The sequence below is a fragment of the Gracilinanus agilis genome, chromosome 1, assembly GCF_016433145.1.
Source record: "Gracilinanus agilis isolate LMUSP501 chromosome 1, AgileGrace, whole genome shotgun sequence".
NCBI lineage: Eukaryota > Metazoa > Chordata > Mammalia > Didelphimorphia > Didelphidae > Gracilinanus > Gracilinanus agilis.
In genome coordinates, this window is record NC_058130.1 from 170,527,007 (window position 1) to 170,543,236 (window position 16,230).

Sequence of the window (16,230 nt, forward strand, 5' to 3'; positions counted from 1 at the left end):
CAGGCAGCTACACCTTTATAAGAGCCAATCTAATTCCATCCTTAAATTTGTAAAAGGCTCTACAAATTTAACATCTGCAAGTTTGAGCATTGCTCACTCCATAGCTCAGCATGGAAAAGCACTCAGTGAGGGAAAATTTCTTAAAGAAACTCTCCTAAGATGTGCACCAGTTCTGTTTCATCATATGCAGAATAAAGTGCAATTATTAAGAGAATACCTGAGTTACCACTCAGTAGAAATGTCATAAAAGACTGAATAATGAGACTGAACACAAATATACAGCATCAATTAAAAAGAGACATAAGTAATTGTAAATATTTTTCGAACTCTCTTGATGAAACTACTGATGTCACATCACATGCTCAGTTGGCCATTATTGGTTGATATTCTGATGGTCTCACGAGAAAAGAGTTGATAAAGTTAGTATCAGTGCCAACAAGTACATCAGGAAATGAAATTTATAAGTTTGTTATACAAACATTCCGTGATCTAAGCATTGATGTCTCTAAAGTTGTATCAATGATGACAGATGGGGCACCAAACATGGTGGGGGAAAAGTTGGTTTTGTCAAATTGTTTACGGACACTATTGGACATCTGATTATACCTTTTTATTGTATTATCCATCAGGAGGCTTTATGTGCCCAGGCAGGATTTACAGACTTAATGTCTGTAAACTTAAACGACTTAATGTCATTTGTTACAAAAAATAGTTAATTTAATAGCTGCTTGCCCCCTTCACAAGGGAGAATTTTCTGTACTTTTACTGGAAATTGATTCCACCTACAGTGGACTGCTGATGTACAATAATGTAAGATGGTTGAGCTGAGGCAAAGTTCTTGAGCATTTTGTGGAGCGCTTTAAAGAAATTAAAGTGTTTCTTGAGGATAAGGATCTGGGAAACTTTCCTCAACTCAATGATGATAAGTGGGTCAACACCCTGATTTTTTTTTACAGATCTCTCTGTTCATATTAATGAACTGAATTTAAAGTTACAAGATTTTGGCAAAAGTATTGACATTATATTTAGATATATAAAAGCTTTTGAAAGTAAACTTAACATTTTCAAGTGAGTTGTAGAAACTAAATTTCTAAGTATTTTCCTTGAATAACAAAGTATTTTGAGAAGGCCAGTGCAGCTGTACAAAATGAAATAGAACCCTTGCATATCAAGTACTAGCATGTTTTAGACTCATTACTTGACCAGTTCAGTGATAGATTTAATCAATTTAGAAGCCTAGAACAGACCATGAAAATAATTAAGTAACTTGATGTAGTAGTCTACAGTAGTTTGGAATTAAATGGTTTCTAATGGATGCAAATTGATGATTTGGAGATGCAACTTGCAAAATTTCAAGACAGCATCTGGGTTCAGGTGTTTATCAACTTGAGGTTTAAGCTTGAGAATCTGGAAAGGTGCTGCTTGGAGAATCAAGAGGAGTGCTACTACGAACAGGAAATTTGGAGTGCCTGGAACCGATTACCAGACACTTTTAGTACCCTGAAAAAATATAGCATTGGCTTTTCTCACAATTTTTCCCTCTAAGTACTTTTGTGAAACCTTTTTCTCATCATTAAATAATATTGTGAGGGGGTGAAGGGGTGAAGGTAGGAAGGTAGGAGGAATGGGAGAAAGGAGAGAGGAAGGTAGAGGAAGGGAAAGAAAGGTAGCATCCCCAGCCCTGGCACGGGGAAATTGACCAGAGCCCTTCAGGGGCTCAAATAAATGATCAGAGAGCAACTTTAGGGTTTAGAATAGCTAGGTTTTATTTAGGTTAGGAAAGGGAAGGCCTAGGGAAAACTAGGAGGTAGGAAGAAAGGGAAAAAGGTGCAGATAGAGAGATTAGGGTCCAAGAGCCTCCGGGATCCAGAGCAGTCCCTCCAAGGTAGAGAGCTAGCAAGAGCTTAGGGTAGAGAGCAGAGCTTCCAGCATAGAGAGAGGAGCTTCCAGGGCCTACAGAGAAAAGGCACCAAACTTTCTTTTTTATACTTTCCCTGACACCTCCCACAAAGGTAGTGGGAGTTGTCAGGGGAAGTTGTAGCAGGGCTCCCTGGGAGATGTAGTCTTCCAGGGCTTACAACCATTCCAAATGACACAATATCAAAACCAACAAAAGAATAGATTGACAGATGAAGTTAGTAGCATTTGCTTGGGCTTGAAATGTACAAAATATCAATCTTCAATTGAAGATTTAGTGGCTAAATGAATTTTCATTAGCCAATGAATTTCAGAAACAAAAAAGTCACTAATAGGCAGGTTAGTTAAAGAATTCCCCCTCCCCTCACTTATTCACAGCACCCCACAGAAGTTAAAAAATATCAAGACCAACAAAAGAAATAGACTGACAGATGAACAAAGAAGCCACTAAGCAGGTAAGTTAAATAATTAGTTTTTGGTTTATTAAATACAGTTATATATTACAATTATACATTTTTATTATTTAAACTATAAATATTATAAAATTATGGTTTTTTTTCTTGAAGTGACACACCACCCGAGTTATGCTCTTTTTTTGGCAAATTTTGACACCCAAACTCAAAAGGTTGCCCATCACTGGTCTAGAGACTAGAAATGGAGTGTCTTGTGTAAAGAAAAGAGAGAAGGTCATTTTGGCTCAATCTCAAAGTATAGGAGAGAAACCAATGTTTAGTAAGGCTAGAAAGTTAGATTGGAGTGAGGATGTATAGAGTTGGAAAAGCAAAAATAGTGGATGAAAAAGGAGTGGTCTCTGCTTCATGGAGCTTCCCATGAAAGTAGCCCTTCCCATTTACCCCTAATATAATATTCTTCAAAAGGTAAATTCTGCTGGCCCCATTCTGGAAAATTCTGAGGCTGTGGATTTTTGGACTCCATAACTCCCATCTACCATGGATTAGGAGAAATGGGAGATATGGAAAATATATATTTCATTACCCTTGGGAATAAGATGTCAGAATTGTTAGAATTAAAGTATTACATTCTTGCTTACTAGGTTAACATACAAGATCAGTTCCTTCCCACAATCCCTTTGATCTTACAATTGACTGTATCTAGAATTTAAGTTACTTGAAAGTTGGAACTATTTCCTTTTTGTTCTTTGTATGCCCATCACAGCAAAGCACCTAGCATAGGGGAGCTTAATAAATGTTTCTTAATTAATTAAACTTCTAATTATAATTAATTATTCAAAATATGCACAAAGAATGAATCTGCATTATATATTCTTCACAGTGGGTCTGACTAATGGTCCCTTGTGAGCAGCCATTATGGTCAGTTAGTCTTCCATAGCTGAACTTTGCCCTAGCAATTTTGTAATCATCTTTATGGACAGTTTTGTAGACTCAGTTGTTTATGATAATAAGTTTAGATTTGCATTGGATTAGTTGTCTAAATATTCTTTCCTATAGGACATAGGCAAAGAGGTGAGAAAAACCCTATACTTTCTGGGCAGAATATAAATTGCATAGTAACAGGGGAAAATAAGCTTTAAAAGAAATGTTTAGCTCAGTTATTTTATTCTTTCCAGTGCAAGGAATTTAAGATTCTTTGTCATAGGATTAGCACTTTTACTAAGTAAAGTATTTTCCAGTGATGAAAAATAGGACTGGTAAGGCAGGCCAACAATGTGAAAAAAAAAAGCCCTAAAACATTAATAACTGGAGAAGTGCTAACTAAAGCAACTTGGAGGCAATCAGATTGACTAAGATGTCAAAGATGGAAAATGAGATGTTGGAGGGTGTATTGGAAAAGAAACATATTGATGCACTGTTGATGAAACCAAATTGTTCTGGCCATTCTGGAAAGCAATTTGGACCTATGTCCCCCAGATGACTAAATTATGCATACCCTTTGACCCAGTGACATACTACTAAGTCTATTTCCCCAAAGAGATCAAAGAAAGAGGAAAAAGATCCATCCACACAAAATATTTTAGAACAGTTTTTTGGGTCAAGACAAAGAATTGGAAACAAAGAGGGTGCTCATCCATTTGGAGAATAACCAAACAAATTATTATAACCAAATAATTGGATATTATTGTATTAGAAAAAGGGGGAGTGGTTTTAAAGAATCCAGGGGAAATTTTATGATGTGATGAAGGCAGAAGAAGCAAGAAAATAACTTATATAATAACAAAGTTGTGAAGATAAAACCTTGAAAGATTTAAGAATGCTGATCAAGGGGGCAGCTGGATAGCTCAGTGGATTGAGAGCCAGAGGTCCTAGGGAGGTCCTAGGTTCAAATCTGGCCTCAGAAACTTCCCAGCTGTGTGACCCTGGGTAAGTCTCTTAACCCCCATTGCCTAGCCTTTACTGTTCTTCTGCCTTGGAACCAATACATGGTATTGGTTCCAAGGCAGAAGGTAAGGGTTTTAAAAAAAAGAGAGATGAATAATGATGATTACAGAGGACTGATGATGAAACATGCTGCCCACCTCCTAACAGAGGAAATGAACTCAAGATGCAGAATGAGACACATGTTTTAAACATTGGCCAATGTGAGAATTTGTTTTGAATAACTGCACATTTGTTACAAGGACTTTGCTCATCTGTTTTTTCAATTGAAGGAAGAGGTGGGAAAGAGAGAAAATAAATGCTTTTTAATTGGACAGAGAAGTTGGGAAAAAAAGAAAAAAGAAAAAAAGGTAGGCTAGTTATAGAATTTGAAGGGTTGTATATGCCAGGCTGAATACTTTATATTTTATCCTAGAGCTAAAAGGAAAACAATGGAGATGAGCCGAGGAGGGATAAAGCCAGACTAGCACCTTAGGAAGATTATTTTGACAATTGAGTGCAAGATAGGGAGGGGAGCTTAGAAGTAAGAAAACTAATTAGGAGATATTACAAGAATTAAATTAAGGCTTGAACTAGGATGCAGTGGCTACATGAACTGAGAGCTGAAATGAATGTGACAAATATCCCAGAAGTAGAATTGACATGATTGGTAACTGATTGGAAATAGTTGGCGAAAGAGAAACAAGGATCAGAGATGACTCCAAAATTATGGACTTGGATGACTGGGAGAATGATTGTGCCCTCAACAAAAAGAGGGAAGTTTAAGGCAGAAGCAAGTTTAGTGGTTGAGGAAGGAGATAACATTTTGGTTTTAAGTTGAATTTGAGATTCCAATGTGAATCTTCATAGAGATACTGGACATGTAGATTTTGGAAGACATCTCTGTAAAATTTATAACTAAACCGATGGGAATATGTGAAATCATTTTGGCTATGAGTAGGCTTGTCTAGGATCTACAGGTGTGAAGGATCACAAGATTTAAAGTGGAAAGCACCCCTGGAATCTTCCAGTCATGAGTGTCTAGAGAGCACGAATATTAGTGAGAAAAATGAATCCTTCCCTCTTGCTTCCCCCCCTAAATGTTGTGCCTAAGGAGTTCTAAACTCTTTGGTAGAAATTTATTCCTGAGCCTTTGAATCTAGCACTGACTTTAGCCACTCAAACTTATCTCCCCCTCCTCCCCCTTTCAGGTCCCAAACCATTGAATACTCACTAGCCAGGACCAGCACCAAACCAACTGTCCTAAAGTGCATGGTTGGTGCTTCCCTGGGCATTACTTATCTGCCTGTCTATAAAAGGAAAAGTCTTTGTTCCTCCTTTTGGCCAGTGAGAAGGAAGAGAAGGAAGGAGGGAGGAGAGTATGAGAAGGAAGAGAAGGAAGGAGGGAGGAGAGTATGTGAGGCACCCAATACAGGAGCTGCTTGTGAACATTTAGCTGAGTGAAAGGGAATGAGACATGTTCCTACTGGGACTGTTGCTGCTGCCACTGCTGTTGCCAGCTTTGTCTTTCCAACAAGACCCCTCGGAGAGCAAGGTTGCCCTGGGAAGGATGATCCTTCCTGCCCTGGAGAAAGCTACCACATTCATGGAGAAGAGATTCAGGGAGCTTAACTTGGATGGAGTGCTGGGATTCTGGGTACTGGAAGGTATAATGACTTCCTCTCTTCCTTGGAATGGCTAGCAATCAAGATTGTTTTCAAACTTTTCAGGTGATTTGCTAACTGTAGCTATAGATTAGGTAGAACTGAATTTTATGTTTTGGTTAATTGGGAAAAATACATGTCTTTTTCTCATCTGGCCTCTGCCTACTTTAAGGAGTCCTTATCTTATACCTCTTGGGGTTTTAGAAATAAAAAAAATTTTTTTTTAAAACATTGAATAAAAAATGTAAAAGCATAGACCCCTAAAGAATGCCCTAAAGCAGGGGTCGGCAATGCATGGCTCTCGAGCCATATCTGGTTCTTTTGAGGGCCAGTTATGGCTCTTTCTGCAGGAGCCATAAAGTCAATTTTTTTTCAGGCGCTGTTACAGAAGTGTGCACTGTGAGCACTGTATCTCTCACGAAATTACATTTTAAAAAATGTGATGTTTATGGCTCTCAGGGCCAAAAAGGTTGCCGACCCCTGCCCTAAAGGCATCTAGGTCTCTCAGTGGGTAGAGATCCAGGGCTGGAGGTACTAGATTCAAATTTGATCTCAGACATTTCCTAATTGTATGACCTTGGGCAAATTACTTAACCCCGATTACCTACCCATTACTGCTTTTCTGCCTTGGAAATATTGCTAAGTATTGATTCTAAGACAGAAGGTAAGGGCTTTTTTTTAAATCTTTTTAAAAGAAAAGAATGCTATAGCCTAACTTCTCAAATTAAAGCATATGGTCCCTGTGGCTCAATTCCCTCCTCATATTAACAAGGTATAGAAAATTTCTTTGTTTCACAGAGAGTTAGATACAAATATTTCTATTAGTTCTCTGGGTCACCTGTGGGCAATTTGTTCCTGTATTTTAACCTTACCTCTCATTGCCTTGTAACCAAAGATATTTAGAAATTCTGGGAAAATGGGTGAAGTATTTGTTCAGCTTTGGAAGAGGAGAGTATTCTGACAACAATGTGCTGGAGAAATGCCAAGTTAAATAGAGAGAAAAACCCTCCTCTGGTCTGGGGCCAATCATACCCCTTATACTAGTAACAACTATCCTTAAGTGAGCAAAGAGATTGAATCTCAAGATCTTGGTTTGGGATTGTCCCATTAGGCTCCTAGCTACAAAGGTAACCCTCCCTCTGGAGGTAATGGGAGCCCTTCTTAATCACATTCCTTGTTGGCTGCCAACTGGAACTAGAATTTGTGGTGCCAGGAAAGCCTAGATGATGTTGCTAGGGGCTGAAGCAGGTTTATTTATGTTCATGTAGTCTCAATTTGGCTATGATACATCTAATGAATTTTTCTTTTAGTAGGCTCTTCTAATCTACTCCAAACTCAGGAAATTACTAAGAAATGACTCTAGTATTGGGACTCTAGGAGGAAAAGGAAGGTGCTCACATCTAGGGCTTACTGAGAAATGTGGGTGGATAGGAGGCATTTCTTGACCATGTTTAATATCTAGGAGGCAAAAGAAGAAGAACTGCGACCCTGGAAAATGCCAGTTGCCATTTTTTCCTCCTCATTTGTGACACAACAATTATTCCACTAGATCCTTTGATTTTTTTAATGTAACCTCATAAAGAATCTAGTTGAGCTCTTCCACTATGGTTATTTCATTCTTCAACTGTCAGTTGAATTATATATATATATATATATACTTCTCTTTCATGATCCCACTTATTCCCAGAACACCACAGGGAAGAGAAGGGGACTTAATTTTGAAGAAAATTGGTAAAGTTCAGCAAAGGATTTATCTTGGCTCATAGTAGAAAAAAATAAGGGCTGGGGGTACCTTGTTTCCAATCCCCCAGTTCTTGCTTCCAGTCTAGCTGTAATCTGGTAACCTATAAAGAGGGGTAAAGAGTGATACCCTCTTCCTGAACTAGAACAATGATAGTGGGATTTCAGGGGCAGTAAATTCTACTTAAATAATAAAGAGGCCTGAGACTCAAACATATTTCTCTGAATAAAGTGAGCCAAAGCACACCAATGGGGCAAGACTTATTCACAGGCCTGCCATATTCCTTCACAGTACAATTAAAAGGTACCCTGGAAAAATGGGCTCAGGACCCTGCCATGAATCCCCTAAGCCTGAGAGTAGAGAAGATAGTAAAGAAGTTGCTACCACTTATCAACAGAGCCACTGTCTACCTCAAACTCAGTGATGCTACTTACTTAAAAGGTAAATATTATGCAAATCGATTTTTTTTGCTAGTGAAACTAATCTATGTCCCATGCTTGAATGATCATGGCAGACCTATGGGGCTGAATAGATAAATCAGCCTTCCTTATACAGTATCTAGGACCACACTACTTAACTGAGAAGAAGTAGCAGAAAGCCTTTCCTTTCACAGTCTCTTCTATGACACTAAAAATTTCCTTCTGGCATCTCCATGTCTCTCTACCTGGAGAAATGACCCCACAATGGAAGCTTAGGCTTAAATGACATGCCATTGTATGTCATCCTGTATAGATACTCTAACTGTGGATGTCTTGTAAAACTGCCTCACTTTCTAACCAAACCAGAAGTACTTTTTTTTTTTTTTTAAGAAATTTAGTTATCATCCCTAGGTAATAACCTTCCCTGGGGTTTATTGTGAAAGGCTTGAGGGCAGGAACTGTCTTTTTTCTTTCTTTGTATCCCCAGGGTTTATCACAGTCCCTCTGATAAGTAGGCACTTAACAAATATTTATTTGACTGGCTTGATAGTAGGAACCTATTCCTGTTGATGAGAATATATTTCCTGAACAATTTCAGCTCTAATTCTTAAATGGCTGGTAAAAGTTACAAGATCCTGGCCATATATCTATGAGGGATAAGAGATCTGGGTATAGAATAGGTGTGTCTGGGGCACTATTCAAATAGAAACCTGGCATCAATCAGAGTTTATATAAAATTGCTTTCTCTTACTGTGTCACTGGTCAGTTTTACACTTTTACTCTGACAGAATTCCAAGAGACTCTGCAGCCAGGGTTTTGGCAGCTCCCCCATTTATGGAGTCATACAAACATGTCCATGATCTACTCCAAGTATGAGAACTCAGATTCTTTTTCAGAAGGATTAAGTGATTCATGTATGACACTCTTACTGGGAACTAAGTAAGTTTCATTGTCCTTTTGTTTCTTTCCTGAAAATAGAAAAATATTAACAGCCACTCTTTCTATAAAACAATTTTCACTTCAGTTTCTCCCATTTCTGTATGCTTTTCAAGCTCAAAACCAGTTCTCATAAAGACAATAAGGTCTTGGCATTAGCATGGTCAGGCCCTACATATCCTCTGAACTTCATTCATTATTTTCTCTAAATAATAGCCTGGGACTGTTTGCTCTTCAGGAAGGAGGGCTTGAAGCCCTGCACTGTCACTGACCTCTGCAGGGAACTCATGACCAAACCTGGCTACGTGGGCTATGCGCTGTCACACCAGCTCCTCTATTTCCTGTTTGCCAAAATGGTAAGTGACTATTTTATGGACTAGAAAATTTCTCCTGAAGGCTAGATAGCACCAAATTGAGACAGCTTTGACAAGGAGGCCACCCAGCCACTATAACACTATAACACACACACACACACACACACACACACACACACACACACACACACACACCAAAATCAAAGACCAGAAGAATAAGTTGTTTTTCCTGGCACATAGCCTGTCGTCCCCATTTCCACCCTGATCTTCACGGCACATTACTCTTTATCTATAGTCATTTATAGATTTGAAATTGAAATTCTATTCTAATTCCTAATTATTTTTTATCTTCACATGCCAGAAAGGATCTTTGTATTATTCTTGGGACTAGAGGTACAAAAAATGCCCACTTGTCTCCCCTGTTCAGCTGAATCTCTGTCATATGCTCCTGATCCAAATTGGAAGGGAAGATGCTGTCCATAAGAGTTTGGTTTAATATTTTAAATCACTTTTTAAAGAATTTAACAACTCACTTGGCATAGGAAGAACTGGCTACTTATATTTGAAAAGAAAGGAAATGAGAAAGAGAGTAGATAGTATCTGGGTCTTTGGCCTACTGGTCTTTCAGGGTCTGCTGTAGTTGAAGGCAGTAAAGAGGGTTAGTCTTAGAAAGAACTTTAGTTAGATCCCTATTAAATGTTGTAACTTCATGCTCAGAGAAAATTCTGGCAAAAGACTCAATTTTACAAATACCGATCATTCTTAAGATCCATTTCAGAATCTCACTTTTTTCTTTAACAATTTCTACTCCTTTCTGCCACCAAAATTAAATTCAATGCTTGGTTTTCTGGTCCCTAGAAAGGATGCTCAAATGGTCTGTTCCTTCAGTCCAAATACTACATAGATATTTTGTGTGCTAACATGATGGAATTGAACTTGGAAACTGAAGAAAGTGGATTTCCATTTCTTAATCGAGATATCTTCATGGAAAATAGTATGAATTGCCTTCTAATCTCCAGATAAGTACACATAATCTTCCTGGTTTAGCACATACACACTACATTCTTGACTATAATTCTGACTTGGCTTTATCAAAAATTCTCCCCTCCTCTAACTATCAACTATATAAGTATGGGTTCTAAGACAGAAGAGTGATAAGGGCTAAGTAATTTAGGTTATGTGACTTACCCAGGGTCCCACAGCTAGCAAGTATATGATACCAGATTTGAACTCAAGACTTCCCTTTTCCAGGATTGGCAATCTAGAGTAACTGAGGGACGTCAGTCCCTGATGGATAGGAATAAAGAAAGCTGAATATTAGAGGTTCTTTAGTCTGGAAGTCCAAATCTCAGTACTTATTATCTCATAAAGAACCTTTGACTTTATCCAACATTCAGTGAAGTTCTTAAGGGGGAAGGTGATGCTAACCTGAAAGTTGAACTAGGCTGTGAATAGAAGCCGTATTACTCTTCCCCATCAGCCAAAGAGTCACAGTGGCTCAATATACTCAACCCTGCTCAGGTTTGGAATGACTTCTGAGGATATAGCAGGCATAGGAATACCCACAACAATGGAAATCAAGAGGAGTCTAAGGGAAGGACTGCCAAAAGCATTCAGGATGTTGAGATGACTCATTCCATCTTCTTTCCTCAGTCATGTTCTGCGGACTTTCTGGGTACTCAGATTTCTACAAGGCTAGATGGCTACAGGCTATTCTCACCTGGCAGCGACCTGTGGAAGGATGCTTTGGGAAGCCCTGTGAGTAAGGCTGACAAGCAGGGAAGTTGAGAAGTTAGAGAAGATAAAAATACAATCTGCCATATCCTATCAAAAGAGATTGAATCATCAACTCATTGGAGCTTTTGCAAAGCTGAAAAACTATTTCCCCAAGCATTTGATAAAGTCAGATGGAAGGAACTCTTACTGAAAGCCAGGAATGAACTGCCACCACCTTTGGTGCCCCATTAAAGAGGAAGACAATACACAATATAAAAAGAGAAGAGCAGTGTAGGGCATTTGCAGCAAAGCAAAGAATTGGGCTCAAGGTCATATGATGGAGTTTCTAAGTTGAGATCATTTGCCTTCAGGACCCTAAAAAGGTTTTTGTAGTGTGTAGGGTCTGAAAGGAAGATGAAGGAAAAGGAGGGGAGATGTGGGTGAAGTAGTAGAAATTCTAGAAGAGATGGGAAAACGTGAATTGATAACTGACATTTATAGCACTTGGTATATATAGTCCGGAAAGAGAGACCACAAAAACTAGTACCTTTAGGTTCAAGAAGTCTCCCACAATAAGTTGTTGGAAATAAGGGTGGGGGAAGGCAGGAGTCACTTGTAAAAATTCATATTAAAGAATTTCACCTGATATTCCTCTTTATTTTTCTATCACCAGATGACAATAGAAAACAATTACCCAGAATTAGTGAAGATGAACAACAGTCATTGAGAAGAGTTAAGAGGAGAGAGAAAGGATTTGCAGGTAAAAACCATCAGAGACTAATAGGATGTCTTTCCAGTGCCTAGAAGACAAGTGACAAAACCCTGGGACTATACTTAGTCACCTCTCCACATGCAGATATGCTCTACATTTGACAAATAGAAAAACATAATGACTTAATAGGCAAACTTTGTATTTGCTCTTCTGAAAATGCACAGATTATGTTTTTTTCAAATTAATCAATTAATTAATTGGTTTAAATGTAAGGGCTAGGCAATGGGGATTAAGTGACTTGCCCAGGGTCACACAGCTAGGAAGTGTCTGAAGTCAGATCTGAATTCAGGACCTCCCATCTCTAGGCCTGGCTCTCACTCCACTGAGTCACCTAGCTGCCTCCCCCAATTATGTTCTTTAGGAAAAAAAATTTAGAGGGAAGAGCCTTGACTTCACCCATGTCAGATAGTTAAGAAGCCTAAAAGATGTTAATTGGGGATACAGAATGAAAAAGTGGGCTAGCAGCAAAGAAAAAAACAATTGTGTTGTCAGAATTGATATAAATCCCCACTGCAGTTTCTGATTTTTCATAGTTTAGGAACAATTCTGGTTATTCATTTATTTCTTCTTTTCTTAAGAATTCTTTCCTAGGTTTAAGGTAAAAGCAGAGAACATAGATCCATTCTTCTTCTGGGTATTCTCTTACCATATCAGTACATATTTTACCCCCAATTATATAGGGTGTGATTATCCAAACCCTTCTATTCTCCTTTTCTCCCTTTTAGTTTTGGTCATTGCTCATTGTCATCTCCACATGTAAGTAGTCATAGGAGAGAAGACTCAAACAATTACAAAGGTTTGAACAAGTCTAATCAGGTGAGAGGGAAGCCATCACAAGACTCAGGTTTTTCTTTATCAGTGCCAGTGCCCGCCAAATACCAGACTAATTCAGAACTAATTCTTCCTTCCTGCTGGAGAGAAATGACCTTTTTAAGTTGTGAGAGGCAGTTATTTCCTTAAGACATCCTGGTGATTCTAAGACTCTTCTTAAAGATCAGAGGGGTTAACAAAGTGAACCAAATCCAGAACCTTTCAAGATCACATATCTTTTTTAAAAAATAGCAGTTCCAGGGGCAGCTGGGTAGCTCAGTGGAGTGAGAGTCAGGCCTAGAGACAGGAGGTCCTAGGTTCAAACCCGGCCTCAGCCACTTCCAGCTGTGTGACCCTGGGCAAGTCACTTGACCCCCATTGCCCACCCTTACCACTCTTCCACCTATGAGAAAATACACCAAAGTACAAGGGTTTAAAAAAAAATAGCAGTTCCTTTAGGGTGGTGACAAGAAGAAAGGACACAATACTATAATTGAGAAATAACACAATCGACATTCTTTCTGTTTCTATATGACTCTGAACCACATCCTTTCTGCTAAAAAGGGAAACAGTAGTGGTTCTCTCACATCTTCCTAGGGGTGTTGTCAGAAAGAATAAAACAATGTAGTTGACACTGTTTGAAATTAAAAAAAAACTGTGCTAAATAAGTTTATGGGATTGTCACGAGTCAAATGTCCATGCCTAAAGCTGAATAAATAAGTAATGAAATCAGGCCAGAACTGTAGTAACCCTCAGCAGCAATGAAAAGCCTATCTGATATGCAACCTAACAAGATTCTTTCTCCTTAGATGGGTGTTCTTCCCACAATACAGCTGTGGCAGTTGCAGCCTTGGGTGGCTTCCTTTATCACTCTGCAGAACACTCACCAACATCACCAAGCCTCATTAATGCCTCACAACAATCAAGCAGAAACTAAAAAGGATGATTCTCTACCTGCTAAAAATGAAACATGGCTTACATAAATTCACAGGGAGAACAATAGAAAAGTACAGGCAAGATACTCCTGAAAAAACCAGTGTAAAGGGAAATTGGGGTTAGCAGAACTAGGAGAAGGATAAAAAGGAAAAGAGTATTAACTTTGTCTATCAAAACCGATCACCTTGACTAGTGTCCAAAAATAATTTCTTTTAATTTAACCAACACTGTCATATCCTATAGGCAGACAACTGTGGTAGGATATAGAGGCAAAAAACGATGAATAAATGATGTTTGTCTCATGGAGCTTACAATCAAAGTGTCTCTTCTTGTCTCCACCTAATATAGCAACCCTGGAAAGATAAATTCCAGTCATTTAGTGCCCAAAAATTTTAAGGCTGGATATTCCCAACCTTCCATCCAAACTCATATTAGGAACAAAGGCAGATATAGGAAACGGATATCTGACTTTCTAGGAATGAAATATAACAGTGCTCAGAATTAGAAGTAATAGGAAGCAGCTGGGTAGCTCAGTGGATTGAGAGCCAGGCCTAGAGATGGGAGGTTCTAGGTTCAAATTTGACCTCAGACACTTCCCAGCTGTATGACCCTGGGCAAGTCACTTGACCCCCATTGCCTACCCTTATTGACTCCAAGACAGAAGGTAAGGGTTTAAAAAAAAAGAATTAGAAGTAATATACTTTAATAGCACATGCTTACTAGAAAGCCCACAAAAACACTTCCTTCCCATATTCCCCTTGATTCTCTAATTAATGGCGTCTGTAGAATGTAAACTCCATAAGAGTAAGAAATGTTTCCATTTTTGTCTTTCTTCTCCAAAACCTATTGTCTGGAATAAAGTAGGAGCTTAATAAAGGCCTATTGGCTATTGGTTGATCTCATTTCTAATTTGAGTTGATTTTTTGCAGGGCCCACAATGAAAGAATTTGCTCCTTCAATTGATTTAGTGGATCATTACCATGTATCTTTAATAATACAGTTTTGCAGAGTCTCTTGAATGGTCCAGATGTAATTTGATGGTCTTCCACAACTCAGTTCCTATCTATGCCATAGTATTCTGTGTAGCCATCTATATGTCTACCCTAATGTAGACTTGTATTGAATTAGGTCACAGGCAGAAACTTTGGAAAAATTTCAGAGTCTAATTACACAATGCAAATTCCATACTGACACTTGGAAATGAGTCTTGATAGATGTATTCAAGTATCAGTTATTTGTTCTCTCCAGTGTAGAACATGTAAACTTCTCTGATAATAACAGCCCAGGATTAGCACTTTTTCTAAAGGAAGCATCTTATAGTTTTGTCAATGTGGATTTTTGGATGACTTAGTTTACCGTTAATTTTGAGAAACCCCAGTACTAAGCACACCTATTTTGATTTGAATGTTAAGCATCTTCTTAACTTCTCCACCGGATGAAAGTTTCCTCTCCAGGAGCCCAGCTCCCAAGTTTGACCCTTGTCTTTAATTTGTTACAGCTGACCGTTCCCTAATACTATAATTGCTGAATGTTAGGAGGTCTACACATCTATTTAATATGTTTAGTCTCTGTAGGCTTCCCAAAAGGGTATGAGACTCTCAGGTTCAGGATTTCTTTGGAGTTGGTATCTAGTATGGTGACTTCTCCCAGGGATATGGTTCCCAGAGTCTCAGAGCCTTTGGTTCTGTATGAAATTCATTTATGACTCTGTGTCCTGCCCAGATTAATAAGCCTATCCCTTTATTTGATTAAAGAGTAAGTTTTCTGACTACTTGGAAGTTCTGTATTTATTTTCAAGTTAACAATTTCAAATTTATCCATATATGTAGATATTTAAATTTCTGTGGATGTAGCTCTCAAAGCTATACTGTTACTTATGGGCACTGTTGCAGAAGTCATAATGTGAGCTCCTATGCTGTCCATGGTACTTAGCAGGCAGAGGAAATATCAGACAGGCCAAAGTATTACATTCCAGAAACTTAAAGCTGGAAGACTTTTGTTTTGTGATTCTTCAGTTGTTTCAGTCATGTCTGACTCTTTGTGACCCCTTTTGAGGTTTTCTTGGCAAAAAAAAAAAAAAACAACAACAACAAAAAAAACCCAACTGGAGTGTTTTGTCATTTCCTTCTGCAATTCATTTTACAGATGAGGAAACTGAGGCAAACAGTGTTTAAGTGTCTTGGCCAGGGTCAAATAGGTAGCAAGTGTCCAAGCCCAGATTTGAAGTCAGGTTTTACTGACTCCAGACCTTCTGCTATATTCGTTGTGTCACCTATCTATTCAGAAGAGACTTTTGAAGGTCATCTAGTACATCCCATTTTTTAAAGGAAGGATCACACTTAAATCATTCGAGACAGCCAGGAAAATTATGCTATATTTACTGCTTTCTGTAGGTTCTCTAGTTACAGATTTCTATAGTCTATCCATTCTGTCTGCATCCTCATTTTTAAAAAACCCTTATCTTCCACCTTAGTATCAATACTATGTATTAGTTCCAAGGCTAAAGAGTGGGGCTAGGCAATGTGGGTTAAGCGACTTGCCCAGGGTCACATAGCTAGTGTTTGAGGACAGGTTCAAACCCAGGACCTCACATCTCTAGGCCTGGCTCTCAATCCACTGTGCTATCCAGCTGCCCCTTCTGCATCCTTATTTTACAACCCCACCCTTCCCCA

At 38.5% G+C, this 16,230-nt stretch overlaps 1 protein-coding gene across 1 annotated transcript; it reads left to right on the forward strand.

Annotated features, from left to right (window-relative positions):
- The first annotated feature begins 5,727 nt into the window (after nt 1-5,727).
- LOC123232782 (UPF0764 protein C16orf89 homolog) lies at nt 5,728-13,848 on the forward strand. Its single transcript, XM_044659026.1, is given in 9 exon segments — nt 5,728-5,917; nt 7,947-8,096; nt 8,863-9,013; nt 9,249-9,366; nt 10,183-10,318; nt 10,978-11,082; nt 11,714-11,800; nt 13,432-13,512; nt 13,515-13,848. Coding segments are annotated over 9 exon segments (1,035 nt in total). The 3' UTR covers nt 13,532-13,848.
- The last annotated feature ends 2,382 nt before the right edge of the window (nt 13,849-16,230 follow it).